At 36.0% G+C, this 22,462-nt stretch overlaps 1 protein-coding gene across 5 annotated transcripts in view; it reads right to left on the reverse strand.

Moving 5' to 3' along the window:
- Positions 1 to 22,462, reverse strand: part of atp2b3b (ATPase plasma membrane Ca2+ transporting 3b) — a 116,522-nt gene that overhangs the window by 33,376 nt on the left and 60,684 nt on the right. For all 5 annotated transcript variants that reach the window (XM_056448750.1, XM_056448749.1, XM_056448754.1 and 2 more), the window contains 11 exons: positions 21,512 to 21,726; positions 21,107 to 21,349; positions 20,475 to 20,716; positions 18,789 to 19,023; positions 16,968 to 17,147; positions 16,775 to 16,862; positions 11,611 to 11,717; positions 11,180 to 11,371; positions 7,262 to 7,475; positions 3,659 to 3,870; positions 1,816 to 1,923 (listed from right to left, as the gene is read on the reverse strand). In XM_056448750.1, the coding sequence (XP_056304725.1) occupies positions 1,816 to 1,923; positions 3,659 to 3,870; positions 7,262 to 7,475; positions 11,180 to 11,371; positions 11,611 to 11,717; positions 16,775 to 16,862; positions 16,968 to 17,147; positions 18,789 to 19,023; positions 20,475 to 20,716; positions 21,107 to 21,349; positions 21,512 to 21,726 (2,036 nt within the window). The remainder of the gene's footprint in view (positions 1 to 1,815; positions 1,924 to 3,658; positions 3,871 to 7,261; positions 7,476 to 11,179; positions 11,372 to 11,610; positions 11,718 to 16,774; positions 16,863 to 16,967; positions 17,148 to 18,788; positions 19,024 to 20,474; positions 20,717 to 21,106; positions 21,350 to 21,511; positions 21,727 to 22,462) is intronic.

A 22,462-nucleotide genomic window follows, 5' to 3' on the forward strand; every position in this document is an offset into this window, starting at 1 on the left:
CTGGATAGAATGCAGCTTAAAGTATATTGGGTCTGACAGTAATGCTGCATCACACAAGTGTGAGTAACAGTGTTTTTACCATGTGTCATCATTGCTTTGTCAGCTACATGTTAGACATTTGAAACTCTATATGATCTACAGAGATAAACATTTGACAGTTTTTTTGTTTTAGGTCAACTATGTTGAACGATTTTGATTTTTTAATTAAATTAAATTCAAGTTTATTTGCATAGCACTTTTCACAATATATAATGTTTTAAAGCAGCTTTACAAAGGGCGCACATTACTGCATTTCAATCAAATTCGGAAAGTTAAGGTTGTTAGTTACCATAACTTTATTAGTTACTAGCTATTAACTAACTAATAGAATTTAACAATTAAAGTTATTATATACACTGTAAAACCCAAAAAGTTAAGGTAACTCAAACCATTTGAGGAAACCGATTGCAACAAACTATTTAAGTTCAAAAACTAATCTTTTTTTTAAAGATTTATTTTTTGGCATTTTTGCCTTTATTAAGTTGATAGAAGAGTATTTCAGACAGGAAGTGAAGTGGGAGACAGAGGGGGTAGGGACGAGAAATGTCCTCGAGCTGGGGTTCGAACTGAGGACGCCCTGAAGTGCTACTGCACCATCTGTCAGCGCGCTAACGTCTAGGCTATTGCGCCGACCAAAAATTAATCTTAATAATACATTTCTGAGTACTGTAAAACCCAATAAGTTAAGGCAACTCAAACCGTTTGAGGAAACCGATTGCTACAAACCATTGAGTTAAAAACTAATCTATATAAGTACTGTGAACTTACTCCATTTAAGTTGAAGTAATGAGGTATTTAATTAACTCATTACCTTCAACACTGAGATAAAAATTCCTTTTTAATAAGTAGAACTAACTTTAAATCAATTTTGAATTAACTACACTCATTTCAGTTGATAATGTTGACTGTTGTGTTCACAGTGTATAAACATAGTTAACCTGCAGTTATATAGCACTACATATGCGATCCACTTCAAATGGTGACTAGTGTATGTACAGCAAAAATCAGTCCAAGGCACTTGAAAAATGTGGATAAAATATAAAAAGTCTTCAATGTTACCCTGATGAAGGCAAGTGTTTGCCGAAACGCGTAGGTGCCGTTTTAAGGAATAGCCATGTCAATAAAGGCTTTTTAATATTTTTTTTTTTCACATTTTTTCGAGTGCCTTGGACTGATTTTGCTGTTTATACTGATGAATACCTTACCCAAAGAGCACCGACGCATTATTTAAGCTACCCCTAAGCACTTTTTGCTTGATTTTGGTTGACTACTGTATTTTGTTTCCAGAATATGCCGCATGTATCCAACTATTGGTTTAATATGTAAAGTCTAGCCCATTTATACCAGTTGGTTTAATTTATTCCCAATCCCTAATTATTATCCATACATTTCATGAAGGCCCATCAAAACTTTATGTTTCAAAAAAAGGTTTAAAAACTAAATGGAAAATAGCCTATTATTTCTAAATTATGATGTTTTTTATTGTCAAAATCAGATCAATAAGTAAACCTCAGAGTACATTATAAATTAAAAAAATTCACTCAAATTCGCAAATTTGTTTTGTTTTTCACTAGTTCTAATGTACTCCCAAAACATGTGGAATAAACAGGTATGGCATGTTACATTCTCACATTCTGAGACGTTTAGAAGAAATGTAAAAACATTAGAAGAATGAGCACAAGTTGGACTTTTTTGTGTGTGTGTGAAAAATAATGATATTAATTTTTGTTTTTGATAGTAGTTCCCCATTTTCGTTCTTTATGTCTCCTACTGTACCTGACCCCACAGCAGTTCTCCAACTCCCACGAAGAGGCACCATAGCCACTGCTCCACATTGAGAGGGGCACAGCTGAAGGGCTTTCCTCCAAACTGCACAATCACAACCTGTACACAGATCAACAGCCAAACACCGTCAACACCTCTTCTACAACACCTCAAATCTTCGTTTGACATGACCAATGAAAATCTTTAGAATCAGCTGTGGAGCGCAATCTGAATCTGAAAGTATACATTAGATTAAACAAAAATAAAAACTCTATGAATAATTACAAACCCTCATGTCATTAAACCCCCTGAGACTTTCAGTCATCTTCAGAACACAATTTAAGATATTCTAGATGAAATCCAGGAGCTCTCTGACCTTTCATAGACAGCAACAGTGGTCCGATATTCAAAGCCTAAATTGAAACCAAAAGCATCATCAAAACAGTCCATGTGACAGTAGCGGTTCAATCTTAATGTTACAAAGCTAGAAGAATTCTTTTAAGTGCACATAAAACAAAAACAACAGCGATTTCTTCTCTTCAGTGTCAGTTTAGGGGTGCATTCACAAGTATACTGTGCACTGAAGTAACAGTCAACTTTGAAGGGGATCAAAAAAGTTTGGAAAAATTGTCCTAAGTCCAGAATGAGTGTTGTTCAGTAGTTTTAAAACAACTCTGATGAAAGGTTTTGATCCACAAATCAAAACAAATGTTGACTAGTATACTCCACAAATGCCCGCATACGACATCCTCTGTTTGAAACAAAGCTCTTGCTTATCCAGAGTATGCATCAGCAGCACTACAGAGTGTGACATGCATACAGAGCACAGTGCCACAGGATACTGATTAGCCAAAAAAGCATAACGCTAATGCTACCACTGCCTCTATGGAGGTACACAAAGAAGGAGACCAAAAACTGTTAAATGATTGGCTAAAACGAGCTTCATGTGACAAAGTTAGCATTATCCCAATGGTAGGTTATCTCACCATAAAATAATCTCAGTGAGTTCTCTCATAAACGTTTACCATTTCTAGACTTTGAGTCTCTCAGGACTGTTGCTGTCTGTGGAGAGTCCGAGAACTTGGATTTCATCCAAAATATCTTAATTTGTTTTCCAAAATGAACAAAGGTCTCAAGGGGTTTGGAATGAGATGAGGGTGAATAATTAATGACACAATTAAAATTTTTGGGTGAATAACTCTTTAACGGTTAACACTACAAAAAGTTCTACTGGGAATTAACCTCATAACATTTATTCTGTAAGGGCACATAATGTTCATATGCTGTTCATTACAGAGTACGTATCTGTGAATGTGAACAGTTGAGGGAAAAACAATTGCAAATGTGTCAGCAAATTTGATCTGTAAAATTGTCTCTAATATAAGACCCACATCCATTTTGACAGAAATTGTTTAAATTTGGGATATTGGGACTTGTAGAAAACTCAGCATTACAGTTGATTATAAGTTCAGAAACAATGCTTACCTACATGCACAATAACTCCTCTTGGAGAGAGTTTGTGTTTTGTAGTTTTGCAGATTTTTTGCATGCTAAAACAACAACATTATGCACTAAAATAACCTGATATTGTAAAAATGCGAGAAAAAAAATTTTTTTGCCAGGTGATTTTAGCATATTAAGCTGACGTGATGAAGTTAACGCCCATGTCTTAACTTCTTATGCGATTTTTTTAAAGTGTCTTTTTTTTTATTTTTAAGTACAAAAGTACAGCCTAATGAATACAGATAAAGAAACGTTTTTGCAAAGTATTAGATAAACAAACACATAGGCTCACATGCAGAATGATTTCTGCTTACTTTTTAGTTCCCAAAACGCAACCAACAGCAGCTCTGACCTGCACTCCGAATGTTCCCAGAACAATGCTGCAGAAGATTGGGTTTGCGAAGATGCCGTCGAAAACGTTCCGTTCACCATGAATCTTGCGCGCGTTGATCTCGTTGAAGAGCTGCATCAGGACGAAGATGTTGAAGATGATGGTGTAGTGTTCAGAAGGGGGCGAGTGTAATTGGGCATAACGACCACTGTCAATGTTGAAGATCTTCTCCCCTTGATAGAACAAATGAGATTAAGGCATATTTTAATATTTGAAACTTTTAAATGTGCATTCAGTGTAGATTCATTGTTGCTCTACAGGCATATTGAAAAAATGTTCCTCCAACAACATTGTCACAAAACTTAAAAATGCACTTAAACATACAATTCACAGACGGATTTAGCTGAAATAAAAACTGTAAAAAATTTTAAGATCAATTAATTCTGACAGCGTATGTTTTTAGGTCATTGTAACTTATTAAACTAAGTTAATCATGTTCTAACTCAATTTTATAAGTTACGCAAGCTGTTTTAAGTCAGTTTAACATAATATAAGTTTGATGGACTCAAAAGGTTGATTTGAATCAGCTTAAAAATGTAAGGCAACCAGGATTTTTTTCACAGTGTAGAAGGATAAAACGGTTCTATTTCATAAAACTTTTGCTGACAGGGCAAATTGTCATTTAATAAGTAATTACAAAATACACTAGGACCAGACAGAATCTGCGGACATTTTTTGCTATTTCTGTGGAGAATTTTGTTAAAAATCTGCGGATATAAGCGGAATGATTTTAGGAGTATCATAACTACAAACTTAATATACAAAATAAAGAATAATACATTTCAAACTTTTATTTAGTGTTTACAATGCAAATCCAATTAGATCCACTTAATTGGTAAACAAAGTCTCTCATATAATACATCGACTAAAAGACATAAAGATGACTTTACAAACTGCATTGTAAACAAATCATATGAACATTTTAATATTTCTATTGCTATATCACAATAATATTTGTGAAATACATACTCAATAAGTGGTGGCAACAATACTGAAAAATCAAACTTAAGTAAAAGTACCATTACTTGCCTAAAAATGTAGTGAAAATAGAGTAAAAGTATCTGTTGTAAATATAAAACTCAAAGTAAGGAGTAAAAAATAGACCTTTCAAAAGTACTCAAGAGTAATGAGTATTACGCTGTAAAAAGCTGATGCATTTACATGTAATATGTGGATGTGTGAAAACGTAACATTCTGTAGTGCAATTAGTTATTGCCCAGCAGGCACACAAGGTCATAAGACATTAATATAAGGTTAGATTTAGTTCGATGTCAGGTGACAAAAATTCAACATCTAGCAAGCGTGTAAAGACAATGTTACTTCGATGTCCAATAATGATGTCAAATGATGTTGATATTTTGTTGATTTTAGCTTGTGTTAGAAAGTGACCAAATCCAACGTCGAGCAAACATCTAAAATTTTGAGGTCTTGTGCCTGCTGGGTCTTTAAGGTCATTTAGGTCATCATACAGTAAACATCTGTCATCTTCTCATCTGTGACATGCATCTAAACAGTCTCTGAGTCATTACGTGTGAAGATTTTGGACATCTTCTTGGACACTTTTAATGCTTGAGGTAGTTCATTATGATGCGATTTACCTTCTATGTGCGATTTGATTGGACAGGAATCACAGGATGGATTTTTCTAATCCCCATAGACAATAAAAAAAATTAAGTAGTGACTGCAGGTTAAAGGAAAATAGTGGAGTAAAAGTACCAGTACAGCACTAAAAATGTACTCAAGTGAAAGTAAAAGTACCCATTTTTTTAAAACTACTTAGTAAATGACAATTTCTGAGAAAAACTACCCAATTAGAGTAATTTGAGAATTCGTAATTAGCTACTTTACACCACTGGATCAACGATGGGCTAAAAATCTGCAGATTTCTGCACGCGCAGATTTCGTGTGTGCCTAGTTATCACCAACAAACACTTCCACCACACTACATGATTTGCAAGCTACATTTTAACCTTTGCATCACAAAGGTATGGTACAGTAACATACAGCTATCTCCATATGTACTGTATGAATTGTCCATCATACACTCTCAGAACTAAAGGTACAAAACCTGTCACTGGGGTGCAGGGGCGCCGCTGGGAGGGGAGGGGGGGGGGGGTATGGAGTTAGAAAGATTCTAAGGGCCCATACATTTATGGGGGGGCCCAGAGACATTATCAAGGGCCAGCACCAACTCGCCCCCCCAGCCCTTCACTTTCAGCCGCGATACCGACTTCCCCAACATCCACCCCCCACCCTCCCCAGCTGTTCACTTTCAGCCGCGATACCAACACCAACCCCCCCCTCTTTTATATCAACTAGTCAGAGGGCCCATGGCGGCCAGCGCTGGGGTTGTACACTTTTGTACCTTACAGGGGCACATATGTACTTTAATGGTACAACCTAATACCTAAAAAGTACAAATGTGTACTTCACAGTACTATCAAGAAACAAACGTGTACCCTAAAGGTACAAAATTGTACTTTTAAGGTACCGAATTGTACCCTTTAAAAAGGTACCAGTGACAGGCTTTGTTCCTTCATTTCAGAGAGTGTAGTAATCTTTCTTGCTCATCTGGCAAAGCAATGCATTTGTAATGCGGAACACTTCAAGAGTTTACTTGCAAAACATTTTTATTTTTTATCATATTTTTGTTGTTTTTAATCATATTTTTGTTGTTTTATATCATATTTTTGTTGTTATCATATTTTTGTTGTTTTTATATCATATTTTTGTTGTTTTATATCATATTTTTGTTGTTTTTTATCATATTTTTGTTGTTTTTTATCATATTTTTGTTGTTTTTTATCATATTTTTGTTGTTTTTATCATATTTTTGTTGTTTTATATCATATTTTTGTTGTTTTAAATCATATTTTTGTTGTTTTTTATCATATTTTTGTTGTTTTATATCATATTTTTGTTGTTTTAAATCATATTTTTGTTGTTTTTTATCATATTTTTGTTGTTTTTTATCATATTTTTGTTGTTTTATATAATATTTTTGTTGTTTTTGTGCATTGAAGAGTAAAAGTGCAAAAGAAAAGGCAAATGGTTAAAAAAAAAGATTTCTGTAAAATTCTAGAAATGGTAGATGTTATCAGTTATAAGGTAGACACGAGTCCTGTGAACAGATGAATTATTAATGCTTGTTTTTTCTTTTATCCGTTGCTGAACTAAACTAACCGGTTTGATTTCAGAACCTTCATAATATGTGCCTGAACCAACATGATAAATATCTATTTTTGTGCAAACTAAACATGTCTTTTAGTGTCACTCACTAGTAATTTCACACAAAACATGCTGGAAATGATGTAAAATTCCTTTTATGCAAAGATTATAGTACACAACATTCCCAATTGGGTTGTTTTCCCATCAAATCAATCAGTTATGCTAGTATTGCTCTCATTTGTAATTAAATATAATAGACATAACATATCTGATCCTGTGATGAAAAGTCTGAGCTGCTGCACCGTCAGTGAAAAGTTTCATCCCATTATAAGTGTGATATTCATCATATAAATAATGCAAATCGACAAATATTGATCCCTGAACTCTCTGCCCTACCGACAAACAGCAGGGTGAAGATGATGATGAGCTGATAGACTCCATGACCCAGGATGTTCTTCATCATTGTGAGCGAGATGAGGGGGTTGTTTCGGCCGTAGGGTTTCCTAAGCAGAAGGGCTTCAGTGGGCGGCTCGGTGGCAAGAGCCAAAGACGCAAACGTGTCCATGATCAGGTTAACCCACAACATCTGCACTGCTTTTAGTGGAGAGTCCTGCACACACACAGATTACACACAGCTGAAAGTACACTCTTAAAATAAAAGCAGTTCCAGGAGTTTCCAGCAGGGGGCTCAGTGACCGGTTTAATAACCTCTGTCTTTTGCTTAAGAGGTGCAATGCAGTCAGTTTTCTTCTAACCTGCATGACACACAGTTATCAGAGATCTGGAGTGGCCGTTTCACACTTACAGCAACACTACACGCTAAGACAAATGTCACTGATACAAGAATTAAATTTAGCAGGACGCAATGTTTTAAAGTGATAGTTCACATTTAATTAATATTAGCTGTTAAAATACTTACCCTCATGCAGTGAATAAAAGTAATACTGTAAATAATGTTGCATAGACGTTTTAGGAGCCACAGGTATTCATTTTGTTTTTGTCTATATATGTTTTTTACTCTAAACAGGGCCGGTCACTGATTTTATGGATAACCAAGGATCACGGTTTCAGCTAAAAATCTTTAATGTTATAATGAAAAAATAAATGTCACCTACATCTCGCATGACCTGATGGTGAGTAAATTAAAAGCAAATTTTAATTTTTGGGTAATTTTTGAAACGTGACATTTGTGAAAATTATGACTCACTAGCTCGCTTTCCTTCCTTTATTATAGTGGACTTCAGGAGAAACCCCCCTGCACTCCCCCCACTCACCATCATGAACAGCACTGTGGCTGCAGTAGAGTCATTCAGGTTCCTGGGCACCACCATCTCTCAGGATCTGAAGTGGGACACTCATATAGACTCTATTGTGAAGAAAGCCCAGCAGAGACTGTACTTCCTTCGTCAGCTGAGGAAGTTCAACCTGCCACAGGAGCTGCTCGTACAGTTCTACTCAGCTGTCATCCAATCCATCCTCTGCACTTCAATCACCGTCTGGTTCGGCTCAGCTGCCAAAACTGACCTCCGTAGACTACAGCGAATAGTCCGGACTGCTGAACGAATCACTGGCACTACCCTTCCTACACTTCAAGAACTGTACTCTTCCAGAGTGAGTAAAAGGGCTCGCAAAATCACTCTGGACGCCTCACACCCAGCACACTACCTGTTCGAACTGTTACCGTCTGGTCGGCGCTTCAGAGCACCGAGCACAAAAACAGCCAGACACAGGAAAAGTTTCTTTCCTCAGGCTGTCTACCTTATGAACAGTTAAATATTCCCCTACTGTGCAATAAATATGTGCAATACTTTCTCATACGCACTTGTACACAGCACCTTATATCAATATACAATGCAATACTTTCTACATTCGCACTTGTACACAGCATCTTATAACCTGTATATTTATAACAATCTGTACATACAACTCAACATCCAGGTTTCTTCACTAACCGCATCTGTTTAATGTTCATCATTTTTTTTTTTATTATTATTATTATTTTATTTTTTCAGATTATTTTGTGTTGTCACATGTCACTTTATGTACACTGGAAGCTTCTGTAGCCAAAACAAATTCCTTGTGTGTGTGAAGCACACTTGGCAATAAAACCGATTCTGATTCTGATTCTGATTATTATTTATTTTTTTAATCAACATTAAAAATCAAGCATAAATTATTGTAATTATTTTAAATAAAGCATGAACTGCTACAGGACCTTGAAGAAGTAATGCAGGCGATCTAATAAAGTATTATTCCAGATTTAATGCAACATCTGAACTAGAGCTTCACAATATATCAATTCAGCATTGATATCACAATGTGCACATTCGCAAAAGTCACATCGCAAAGATATCAAATATCCAGTCTGAATTATAGTTGACCAGAAGCCATAGAATTGTATTTTTCAGCTATTTCTTCTGACAGTGAAAACTAAACAATATTTTTACTTAGTCTAAGAATTAATTTGATATTTGGACTAGAAACAAGACAAAACAAAGCAAGAAAAGCATTCCTTTATTCAATTTTTCTACCTGAATACTGTTCGACTCCGCAGAAAACCATCAAATAGTGCTATTCAAACCATCTTCTGAAACTATATTTATCGCAGAAAAATAAAATATTGCAATATCAGATTTTTCCAATATCGTGCAGCCCTAATTGGAACCATGGAAGGCATAATTTTAACCTCCTTTTGATAATATAATAAAAAATCTGAGTTAAAGTGAGGTACTACCGTAAACATAATTATTTAGTTATATAAAATTGTAACATTTCATTGCCAGGAAAAAACAGGTCTCTAAAATTCTAAAATAACTATATAATGACAAGAGCATTTTCATAATGAACAGAAAATAATAATCCAAGTGCTTAAACCAATATAAACTTCACATTTCTACATTTAAATGCTCCAAACATTATCCTCATTGTATGTGCATCGCAGAACAATTTTACTAATCTAATTGTCTAATAGTCTACTAATTGTTGTACTTTTTAAAAGAAAATGATGGACACTTTACATTTTTTCTAGTAATCAACATTTCACCACAAATAAAATTGATTGAGCTTAAAGTAGTAGTTCACCCAAAAATTACATTTTTATTAATTACACTACCTGACAAAAGTCTTGTCTTCAATCCTAGTTGAAAGAGCAATGAATAATAATAACTTGACTTCTAGTTGATCACTTGGAAAAGTGGCAGAAGGTAGATTTTTACGATAAATCATCTGTTGAACTTTTCCCAATCATCACAAACACTGCAGAAGACCTATTAAATCCCACATGGACCCAAGATTCTCACAGAAATCAGTCAAGTTTGGTGAAGGAAAAATTATGGTTTGTGGTTACAGTCAAAAGACATAAACATTATTGAGCATGTCTGGGGTAAGATGAAGGCAATAAAGATGACTCCAAAGAATCTTGATGAAATCTGGAAGTCCTGCAAGAACTCTTTCTTTAACATTCTAGATGACTTTATTAATAAGTTATTTGAGTCATTGCAGAGATGTATGGATGCAGTCCTCCAAGCTCACGGGAGTCATACACAATATGAATTCTCTTTCCACTGCACCATGACTTTATATTCTGTACTGTACATTATTTCTGTTAAGTGACAAAGTGTCTTGATAAAAAATAATTTAAAATCAAGGCATGATCATATTTTATTTTGGTAAAATAAATGTAATCTAGAGGTTTTTGCCTTTCATATAAGCCACTTCTGAGTTATTAATTATTATTTGTTGTTCCAAAAACTTGGATGGGCATCAAGACTTTCGCCAGAAAGTGTACTCATCAGTTGTTCCGAACTTCAAACTGTTTTGGAGATTTTTTTTTCTTCTGTCAATCACAAAATAATGTATTTTGGCGAAAATAAAGCGGTAAACAGGTAATCATTGACTTCCATAGTATTTGATTTTTAATCTTAGGATGTTAATGATTTTCATACTATGTCAATGGTTACATTTGTTCAGCTTTCTTTAAAGTATCACTTTAAACACTTAATAAGGAACTTAAAAAAGGTTTGGAACCACTTGAGGGAGAGTGAATACTAAATAATTTTTCATTCTATCCCTTTAAACTTTGTGTAAGTGCCTGTTGGTAACTAAAACTAACGAATAATATGTATGTCCAGTAAGTTTAAGAAATCTGAAATAAAAACTTATGCTTAGGTACTATGTTAAAAACAAAAAAGTTTATAAAAATATTAATAAAAAGTCCAATTAAGAGCATACAAATAGTAAAACAAACCATACAATAAGCACGTTAAATAATACTAAAATCTCACTGCTCTGAGTGTATATGTGTGTGTGTGTTACCTGTGTAATGCAGGCTCCGGTGAACGCTACGATGACGGCCACTACATTGACAGTAAGCTGAAACTGCAGAAACTTGGAGATGCTGTCATACACATTTCTCCCCCACATGACAGCCTTCACGATGCTGGAGAAGTTATCATCGGTCAGGATGATGTCAGAGGCTTCTTTCGCTACATCAGTGCCTGCTATACCCTGAAGACGGCAAGCGAGAACGAGATTCAGGCAATTCATGCATCAAAGTCAGATTCGTTGGAGAAAAGAGGCTTTTATTCATCAGAGATCTTACACCCTTGTTGGCTGAACATGATATAAGTGGAGCTTCTAATAAATCAATATTCATCTCTCATCATTACTCATCTCTTAACTACCTCTTGGGCGGAAGGACGAATATATGAATAGATTAGAGGGAAGTGTTTGTCAGATGTGCTTACCATTGCAAAGCCCACATCTGCCTTCTTGAGAGCCGGTCCATCATTGGTCCCATCGCCAGTTACGGCCACCACCTGTCTCTGCTCCATCACAGTGCTGTCAATGATGCCTACACAGCAACATAATCACCCAGCAAACAATTACCAGCCAGCCCATAACCTTGACCAGTCACTGAACTCAACTACTGTCACCACGCTATACATGAATACATCAGTCTGATATGTTTTGATTGCTTACAGCCTACTTGGTGTCAAATTTACATTGTAAATGCGCTACTGCACCAGTCACTCAGTTCAGATGCATTGGACTGAATTGGAGGCAAATTGTTGAAAATCATGTAGTGTGTAAAGTGATGGATACTAACTAAATTCATGTAATCTGGATTAAATAATCAGATTTTTAAAATGCAGCATTTGTATTTAGATTTCTGTTTTAAAAAGTTGTTTACTATAGCAGTAACGTTACTTTTATGATTAAAACTATTTACACAAGGGCATTCCATATTTCATAACTTATTGATTTTCACAAATTCTTGTTTTGCGTTTGCTTTCTAAAAAAAAATCTAGATTAGTACTGTTTAACTTTAAATTTCACAATATAGAATGGCCATGAAAATTGTCATGCAAAATACACTCACCGGCCACTTTATTAGGTCACCTTACTAGTACCCCCTTCTGCCTTTAGAACTGCCCTTATCCTTCGTGGCTTTGATTCAACAAGGTACTGGAAATATTCCTAAGAGATTTTGGTCCATATTGACATGATAACATCACGCAGTTGCTGCAGATTTGCCAGCTGCACATCCATAATGCGAATCTACTGTTCCACCACATGCCAAAAAGGTTCTAGTGGATTGAGATCTGGTGGCTGTGGAGGCCATTTGAGTACGGTGAACACATTGTCATGTTCAAGAAAGCAGTCTAAGATGATTTGCGGGTTATTTTTTGAGTTACTATTGCCTTTATATCAGCTCCAACCAGTCTGGCCATTCTCCTCTGACCTCTGGCATCAACAAGGCATTTGCGCCCACAGAACTGCCACTCACTAGATATATTTTTTCTTTTTCTAACAATTCTCTGTAAACCCTAGAAATGGTTGTGCGTGAAAATCCCAGAAGATCATTAGTTTCTAAAATACTCAGACCAGCACGTCTGGCACCAACAAGCATGCCACATTCAAAGTCACTTAAATCGCTTTTCTTCCCCATTCTGATGCTCAGTTTGAACTGCAGCAGATCGTCTCTTGACCATGTCTACACTGAGTTGCTGCCATGTGATTGGCAGATTAGATTTTTGCTTTAACGAGCAGTTGGACAGGTGTACCTAATAAAGTAGCCAGTAGCTGTGTATTACAATCAAGTACATGAGCACACCTCAATAACCATAAACCAACTGAAATCTGTTATTAAAAGGCAAGGTATAGAGTAATGTAAAATTAATCATTTTCCTTAATACAAATACAATACTTGAGTACATTCCTTAAGATCTATATCAGTTATTTAGAAACGTTTTTTTTCCAGTGGATCACTATTTTAACATTTAAAACCTTAATGACCCCTCATCCACTAAAAACCCCATAGCTCTTTATTTATTTATATATTCACAATATGCTTATATTCATGTAATACTTGTAATAGTGTATACAAACCTGCTCTAACTTCTGGATTGTTCTTAAAGTCTGTGCGAAACCAGAAGTGGCTGAGACTTTTATTTCAGTAACTTGATGTACTTCCAACTGAGGCGGAATATTGAGTTGGGAGGTGGGGGTTTTATGTCTGTGCATCATTCTCTCGCAGTAAGAGGGGCATGGTAAAGAACATTGTGGAAGCCATCAAACTGAAATGAAGAGAGAAGGGCCACGACTCCAAATGCAAATAGTCAGTTTTTGATTGAGGATTTGATCACCAAAATTTGTTCACTAAAAGAATAACAACGTGCAACAGCCAAATAAACATAAACTCTGCTTTCACACAGACTTCAAACATTCGGTGGTCTGAACAAAAACAATAGACCATCTGAATGAAAAAGTAAATCTGCTTTTAGATGGTGCTTTTAGAATGGCAAAAAAGAGCTGTTTACCTAGCAACCACTGTACAGAAAGCACTGCTAAATTCGGCAGTATATCAAGCAAATTTTAAAAATTCAACTTAATGTTTATTTCTATAGCGCTTTTACAATGTAGACTGTGTCAAAGCAGCTTAACATAGAAGTTCTAGTAAATTGAAACTGTGTCCGTCCAGTTTTCAGAATTGGTTCAGTTTAGTTCAGTTCAGTGTTGTTTAAATTTCACTGCTAAAAGTCCAAACAGTGAAGAGCAAATTCATTGATGCGCAGAAAGTACTGTCATTGAAACTTTTCCCAAACACCAAGCTTCCTTCAGATTTATATCCATGTATTTTTTCTCAGCACCTCTCACTGCTTTATTACCACCATATTATCACACACAAAAAACCCTACACTTCAAGCTATTTATCTGCGACTGGTAATTTTGTTTAATGCTGGATAGCATTTACTCTACATTTTTCTCCAGTCCACACTAATTAAATATGCTTTTAGTGATTATTAAAAACTATAATATTATGAAACAATATTTGGTTTATCAGCCTGGTATCTGTTTAATTCCAAAACAACTGATTTAGATAATGTTTCTGATTACAATTTTCATTATGTAACTCATCTGTGATTTCAATTTAATCTACCCAGAAGATCATCAAACAAAGATGTGTTCTGATACAAACAAAGAACACACAACCTGAGAAAAAAGCCGATGCCCGTGAGATATTTAGCATTTCAAAGATCTGAACTTGTCTGTGACTCAGAGTCCTGCAGTGTGAAATGTGTTTTGACTGGAGATGACATCGTCAACAGCCTACAGCCAATGAGAAAGCATGATACAGGGCAAGGGAAAGTTCAGGGGGAGGAGTCAGAGACCTGCAGTAGCCATTCTCTCCTTCATATTCTTCTTTATCAGTGCACAAACACTTGGATTTAGGACACCATTTTAAACAGGAAGAATTCTAGTCTCATGTGTTATTATGCAATTTCCTGTATTGCTCTTGCGTGAGTTTGGTTGTGTAGCAGATTGTAAATCAATCAGAGATGATGTTTTCTTCCTATTGAAATGTGTATTATGTGAGTGGGGTAAAGTTGGTTTGCACATTCAGACTTTCACCTTCTTAATATAATTTCAGAAAAGTATTCTTTGCAAACTCTAAATAGGGAAATCATATTAGCAGCCAATGACTATCAAAGTACAACATTGCTCACAGTCAATTAAATAGTGCTAATTATGTTTTGAAGTCATACTAATATGAGATTTCAGACTGAATGTTCAAAGTAGCATAGTAAACAATATATGGACAATATATTGTCATAAGGTGTCACTTTCTTCAAAAATGAATAGTACCACAGCTCTAACAGCGCATATCACTCACATTATGCATTCAGATTATATGTTTTTATTGATCACTATATATTTTTTTAATCTAATTATACTTTTTAATTATATTGAAATGTTTGAATATGCAAAAATAAAACCAACTTTACTTATTCACAGGGTCGTTATGATATTTAGATGCAATATGTTGGTGTTTCGTAACATCTAATTTTTACAAGGTGGGTAGTTAGCCCAACGCTCAACCTCCAACCTGGAGGACCAGGACATACACATACACAACATACAATTTAGCTTACCCAATTCACCTAGCTCATTCAATTTACCTACAGTATAGTGCATGTCTTTGGACAGTGGGGGAAACCAGAGCACCCAGAGGAAACCCACATGAACACGAGGAGAACATGCAAACTCCACACAGAAATGCCAACTGACCCAGCCGGGACTCGAACCAGCAACATTCTTGCTGTGAGGTGCACTGCACCACCGTGCCACCCAAAAACAACTTTTCCTCAATAAATATGCGACCCTCTGTCATCGATCCAATTCGCTAAGTGATATGTACATAACAACTACAAAATACTACCTTAAATGTGTATAGAGTGGAAATAACACCAATTTGGCAATTTTGAAAATTAAAAAAAACTTTCCAAAAATTTTCCAAAACTTTTGAATCAAAGTATTTTTCTAATGATCTTAAAGGTGCAGTAGGTGATCTGCCAAAATGCTAACAGTTTAGCATTATTCTTCGAAAACACAGTCCCTCCCCTACCATCCAAAGCCACGCCTCCTGATATCGCGAACAGAAGACAACCCACTAGATCATGTCATTCGCCAGTTAGAAAACTTTACAGTGCTTTATAATACTACAATTCTGAATGAAAAACTGTATTATATCTAGCACGTTTTCAGTCGTGTAGCAAGTAAAACTTGTCATGATATTCCATATTTCATGCATGTAAGAATCACTGGTCTCACTCTCTCACACGCTTTGTCCTAAAGCATCTACTGTATGCTTAGTGCTTGGCTGGCAGGTTGCAGGAATTAAACTTATTACTAAGCCATACTTACATGCTGTTTCAGACCGAATATTCAAAGTACCATGGTAAACAATATAGGGAGCGCATCACAGGTTGTCATTGTTCAAAAATGAAAATGTGAGTATAAAAGCAACTTCACCTCAGTAAAGCAGGCTGGATGGAAAAGCGCTATATACTGATGCTTTGTTAATAAACTAAATAAAAATCTACATTATCAATGTTGTAAAAAGTACCTTGTGAAAATAGTCACATCAGTCTTTCACTAGAAAGATGCTAGATGTGCAAATGGCGGATCTGCGTGAACGGGTGCGCAGATGTACCAATCTACATTTGTTGACAGACAGTTTGGGCTACTTTTCAAAATTATGGTAATTGTCGGCCCGACAAATTTTAATTGGATAAACATTTTTTAGTCTTCTGCCTTACCTAGAATATACAAATACATATAAATACATTCAGGTCATTTACTTTGATCACTACTATTGGAATGCGAAGAGAATTTCAACCAGCACAACAAAAAATGTTTCTGAAGACAATCAGCTACTGCACCTTTAAGGTCTGTACATGTGTTTGATCCAGAATGTGCACAGTTGTAGGCAATATTTAAAAATTGAAAACAGTGTATTAAAAAGAATAAGAATTATATTAGCTTAAGAATATAAGTGTTGGTGTACAATAAGATTCAGGTGGGTCTGTGTTTCAGAAATATTTGTAGCTGAAAAGAGCGTCTCACCTTTTACAAGAGTGTGTTTGTCTGTGGGGGACGAACGTGCTAGAACTCTGAGCTTGGGCCAAATCTTATCAATCCTCTCCTGCTCAATCTGTAACACAACACACACACACGTACACAAAGCACGGACATCAATGATTCAGTTTAGTCTATATTGGTTCGGTGCTGAGATGTCTGTGATTTAATTTTCACAAACCTCTCCTTTCTCATTTCTGATTCTCCGGTTGAAGTCTTTACCCTCCAGGCACAGAAAGTCATCCCCAGGCTGAATGATGCCACACTTGGAAGCAATGGCTCGTGCCGTGTTGATGTTGTCACCGGTGACCATGCGCACAGTGATGCCTGCCCTCTGACACTTGCGAATGGCATCAGGGACCTTCAGGAGAAGAGAAATGCTTTATTTTAAATGGTTAAGGGTAAGATTAAGTTTGAAATACCCTTTAAAATGTTTTACAGCTGGTGAACATTCAGATGTATATATATTTAGTGAATATGTATATATGTGCTGCATGCAGTGTGGGTATCATTATTTGAAAAGTAACTAGTTACTGTTTTTAAATTATTTATCCACTGATAACATAAATTAAAGGATTACTGAACATTTCAGGTAATTGAACTAGTAACTTGAAGGTACTTTACCTTTATACTTGAAGTAAATTCAACATTTTTTTATAAATTAATTCAGAGAAGCAGAGCAATTGTATTGTTATCAATATATATTTTTTAATTTGCATGCTTTGGAGAACAAATATATTTTTTAACTAAGCAAGGTTACATTTATTTAGTTGTTTGGACATTCCTAAGAAACAATGAATTTGGTCAGAAATTATTAGTTCATGACAGTGTATGAATTGTGTCATTGCTTTGAAACATTTCATTCTTTTAATCCATACAATGTTTATATTATTATTTTCTTCTGTTATATGAATCTTTTCTTCTGTATGTTATCTAAAGAAAGTTGTGGTTGTTATTAAAATGCTTATCTAATATAGTTTTAAATAGTTTAAAAGTTCAAATTTGACTCAAATATGAAGATTTAAAAGTGTTTCGTTTCTTTTCAAAGTCAAAGTCAGCTTTATGGTCAATTCAACCACATGTACAGGACATACAGAATAAAATTGCGTTACTCTCAGACCCTAGGTGTATAATATTAATACAAAAAGTAGAATTTTCAAAAGAAATGACAATAAATACAATTACACATTTAATATAATTTAAAAATATAACTAAAAATAAAAATTGTAAACAATACAGTTACTCTTAAGGGCACATGGCAAGGTGTAAACCAAAGTTTGGGGTCACACTTTATTTTGATGGTCCATTTGTTAAATTTAAGTTACATTGCATCTACATGCCAACTAATTCTCATTAGATTATAAGTAGACTGTTAGGTTGGGGTTAGTGTAAGTTGACATGTTCTTGCAAAGTTTCTTATAGTCTGTTAAATGTCTGTTGAAGGAGCAGTATCAACAGATATTAAGCAGACAGTATACTAATACTCAAATGGACCATCAAAATAAACTGTTACCAAGTTTGGTTTTGCCGATGTCAAGCAAAAATGTTGGACTACAGTATATGCACGCTTAAGGACAGATAAATGCGACGAAGACGTAAAATAAAATTGTGATAGACAAGACAAAAACACATAAACACCATTTTGTCGGGAGACAGAAAAGCCGCAGCATGTGCATGTGCCTCCATCTTATTTACATTCTGGGGTTAGATGTCTTTTGTCTGTGTTGTTGAGAGTTATAGGAATTTTACGTATTATTGAGTCAAGTACTTCAATTCCTTAGTGGGTAAACAAGTTACTTTTCAGACATAGTGATTAGAAAAGTAACCAAAACCCTATTTTAATTATATAATTAGTAATTAATAACTTTCGGAAGTAGTTTATTCAACACTGGCTGCATGCTTTCGACTAACATAAATTCCAAACAAACATCGATTTGCCCTGCACTTGTTTGAAATGAGCTCACACCAGTATATCGGGGCCTTAAACATTCTCATTACATACCTCGGGTCGAACGGGATCCTCAATCCCGACGACAGCAATGCAGGTCAGATCAGTGACAATTTCAGCTTCATTCTCCCACTCAGGCTCAGGTTCGCCAGGAAGATCACGATAACCGATGCAGATTGTTCGCAGGCCTTCGCATGCCATAGGCTCAATCACTTTCTTTACCATCTCATCCCGATCCCGTGGTCTAAAGTTTCGTGCTTCGCCATTGGTACCAAGTATGGAGGAACATCTAAGGTACAAGTGGAAGCAGCGATGTCTTAACATATTTTTAAATGGGGGATATTGTATTAATACACAATGCTTGGAGATGCACGTAAAATTTCCAAAGGTAAAAACACCCATGTGCCTCAAGTCACCAGTGGACAAATCTCAATGCACAACATCTCAAATTAAGTTTTAGTTGTTCTAAATGCCTGAACCAAAGTATCTTTTTTTGCCGTTTTCATGTTTTGCAAATAGGATAGAAGAGCTATGACAGGAAATCTGGGCTACAGGAGAGGGGGATCGGCAAAGGCAGGAATTGAATTTGGGTTTGTGTGAGTGCAGTCATGCTATATGTCTGTGTGTTTAATCACAAGCAGAGATGTAGTGGGTATTTTAAAAGCGGGTTGGGGGGGGTTTGTTGGCAGCTGAATGAGATCTAAAAGTTTACGTTCATATAATTATTAATCGGCTGTTTCTAAATGGTCTGTCTCTAAAAGTGACGCCCCTGACCACAAGGCTACATTAACTAAATTGAGCCAAAGTCTGTTATCAAAACTATTAAGTTAATTAAAATAAGGCGTCTGCCTTCATAGGCAAGATTTCACATCAACATTTGTTACTCTTGTATCATTATTAAGTATTAGTTGAGCTACAGTGGTTTCCTTGGTTAAAGCAAATTTCATCTCTGACCATTTGCAGCAATTCCCCAGCAAGTGACATTTTTTTTAACACATGGGATGGCCATGTTGATTTGCACTCAAAATATCTATGCAAAACTGATATACACTACTCGACATGTTGCCTATCCAAGTTTTAGGAACAACAAATAATAATTTGACTTCTAGTTGATTTCAGAAGTGGCTTATATGAACGGCAAAGGCCTCTAGATTACGCTTATTTTACCAAAAATAAATATGACCATGCCTTGATTTTTAATTATTTAATTAGGACAGTAAGGTCTGACTTTGCTTTTCTGGAGCACCTTGACCTTCTTTGCTTTTAGGAACTTTGATGTGAAGGCTGAAGTATGAGAAGGAGCGCTATCCTGCTGAAGAATTTGCCCTTTCTTGTGGTTTGTAATGTAATGTGCAGCCCAAATGTCTTGATACCTCAGGCTGTTGTTGTTGCCATCCACTCTGCAAATCTCTCGAACACCCCCATACTGAATGTAACCCCAAACCATGACTTTTCCAAACTTGACTGATTTCTGTGAGAATCTTGGATCCAATAGGTCTTCTGCAGTGTTTGTGATGATTGGGATGCAGCTCAACAGATGATTTATGAGAAAAATCAACCTTCTGCCACTTTTCTAAATGATCAACTAGAAGTAAAGTCATTATTTGTTGCTCTTACAACTGGGACCGATGACAAGACTTTTGTCAGGTACTGTAGTGTACATAAAAATCCCAACTTTGGATTGAAACAGCTAAGGACAACCAATCAGATAAACAACATCCTAGTTCTTGTCATACTTACTTTTTCAAAACGATCTCAGAGGCTCCTTTGCTGTAGAGTCGGAAGCTTCCGTCTGGCATCTGCACCACAGTGCTCATGGACTTGCGTACTGAGTTGAAAGTGTAGACTTTGTAGAGCTTCTCTTCTGGGATCTGCTCTCTCACAGGGACGTAGTCTCTCTTCAAGTCCAGTAGGAAACCCAGCAGACCACATTCAGTCTTATTACCAACTTGCTTGGGCAGACCACCTTCCACATCTGGTGGCTGAAAGAGAATTGCAATGATGCATGAGACACAGAGGAAAGAAAACTGAATCTCTTTTTATTTGACAACCCTGTACTGCCCTGCTAAAAATATAAAATCCTAAACTGTGAGGCTGTTCTGTTTCTACTGAAAACAAATGAAGATGTTTCGAAGAATGTTGGTAAATAACCAGTTGATGAAACCCTAGACTTGGACAGTAGAAAAAAATGCAATGGGATTCAATGGCTTTTGTCAATTATTTGGTTACAGATATCCTTCAGAATATGTGAATATGTAAGAAGTAATAGTTGATCATTTAGGTATTTGATTAAACTGTTCCTTTAAGCAACTTTTTAAAATAAGACAATGTTTGGCTTCATTTTAAATCCCATACATAATCCAGTGTCTCACCATGATCTTGGAGGTATAGGCGCAGTTGATAGAAATGGCATTGACGATCATCTCAAGGGTGTTGGGGCTGATCTGGCTGGGGTCCGGGATCTCTCTGAAGTGCTGGTCGTTTATGTAAGACTGCACTACAGTCATGCGGTTGGTGGTGAGGGTGCCAGTCTTGTCGGAGCAGATGGCAGTGGCATTGCCCATTGTCTCGCAGGCATCCAAGTGACGCACAAGATTATTGTCCTTCATCATTTTCTAAATTAACAACAAGCGAAAATTTGGATGATGAAAAAAGTGTTTACAAAAGCAAATCAAGCTAAAAATATTACATAATCTAAAAAAAAGTGTTTGTTTTCAAATGTGCTTATGTAATCTGTTATCTATCACGCACGTAGTGCATTTGGGTCTCTGTCTTACCTTAACCGAATAGGCCAGAGAGATGGTAACAGCGAGGGGAAGACCCTCAGGCACAGCCACTACCAGCACAGTCACACCGATGATAAAGAATTTGACAAAATACTGCACGTAGATGGGCGTACACTCGGGCAACCAGCTCGTGTTACCCACTACAAACGTGTCAATCACAAAGTACAGCACCAGGATGATAACTGTGATGGCTGACATCACAAGACCTACAATGGAAAACAACAACCACAACAATATTTAGAATAATATTTCCTATAAATGTTACGTCTGAATGCAGCTTTCAGATTCTTTAATGATGTGGCTAACATAGGCTGCGCAATCAATCTGCTCACTAGAAATAAAATTAGCATAAGTAATAAATATATTAAAGGTGACATAACATTTTTGAGGTATCACAAAATTTTATTTAGAAAATTATTCCTGAAGACATACACCAGGTGGGATGAACAGATAACATGCGTCATCTCCCTCATTGTCCAATCTCCAAAAGTTTTCTTTTAAAAAATGTGTTATTCTTATTCTTATAATTGTCAATATTATTAATACCACCATTGATTCTGCCCTCTATTATTATTCATTTATTCATTCATTCATTTTCTTTTCGGCTTAATCCCTTTATTAATCTGGGGTCGCACAGCAGAATGAATCGCAAACTTATCCAGCATATGTTTTACGGAGCAGATGCCCTTCCAGCTGCAACCCATCTCTGGGAAACATCCATATACACTCATTCACACTCATAATATAGCCTACAATTTAGCCTACCCAATTCACCTGTACCGCATGTCTTTGGACTGTGGGGGAAACCGGAACACCCAGAGGAAACCCACGCGAATGCAGGGAGAATATGCAAACTCCACACAGAAACGCCAACTGACCCAGCCGTGGCTCGAACCAGCGACCTTCTTGCTGTGAGGCGACAGCACTACCTACTGCGCCACT

Source organism: Danio aesculapii, chromosome 23 (assembly GCF_903798145.1).
Source record: "Danio aesculapii chromosome 23, fDanAes4.1, whole genome shotgun sequence".
NCBI classification, from domain to species: Eukaryota; Metazoa; Chordata; class Actinopteri; order Cypriniformes; family Danionidae; genus Danio; species Danio aesculapii.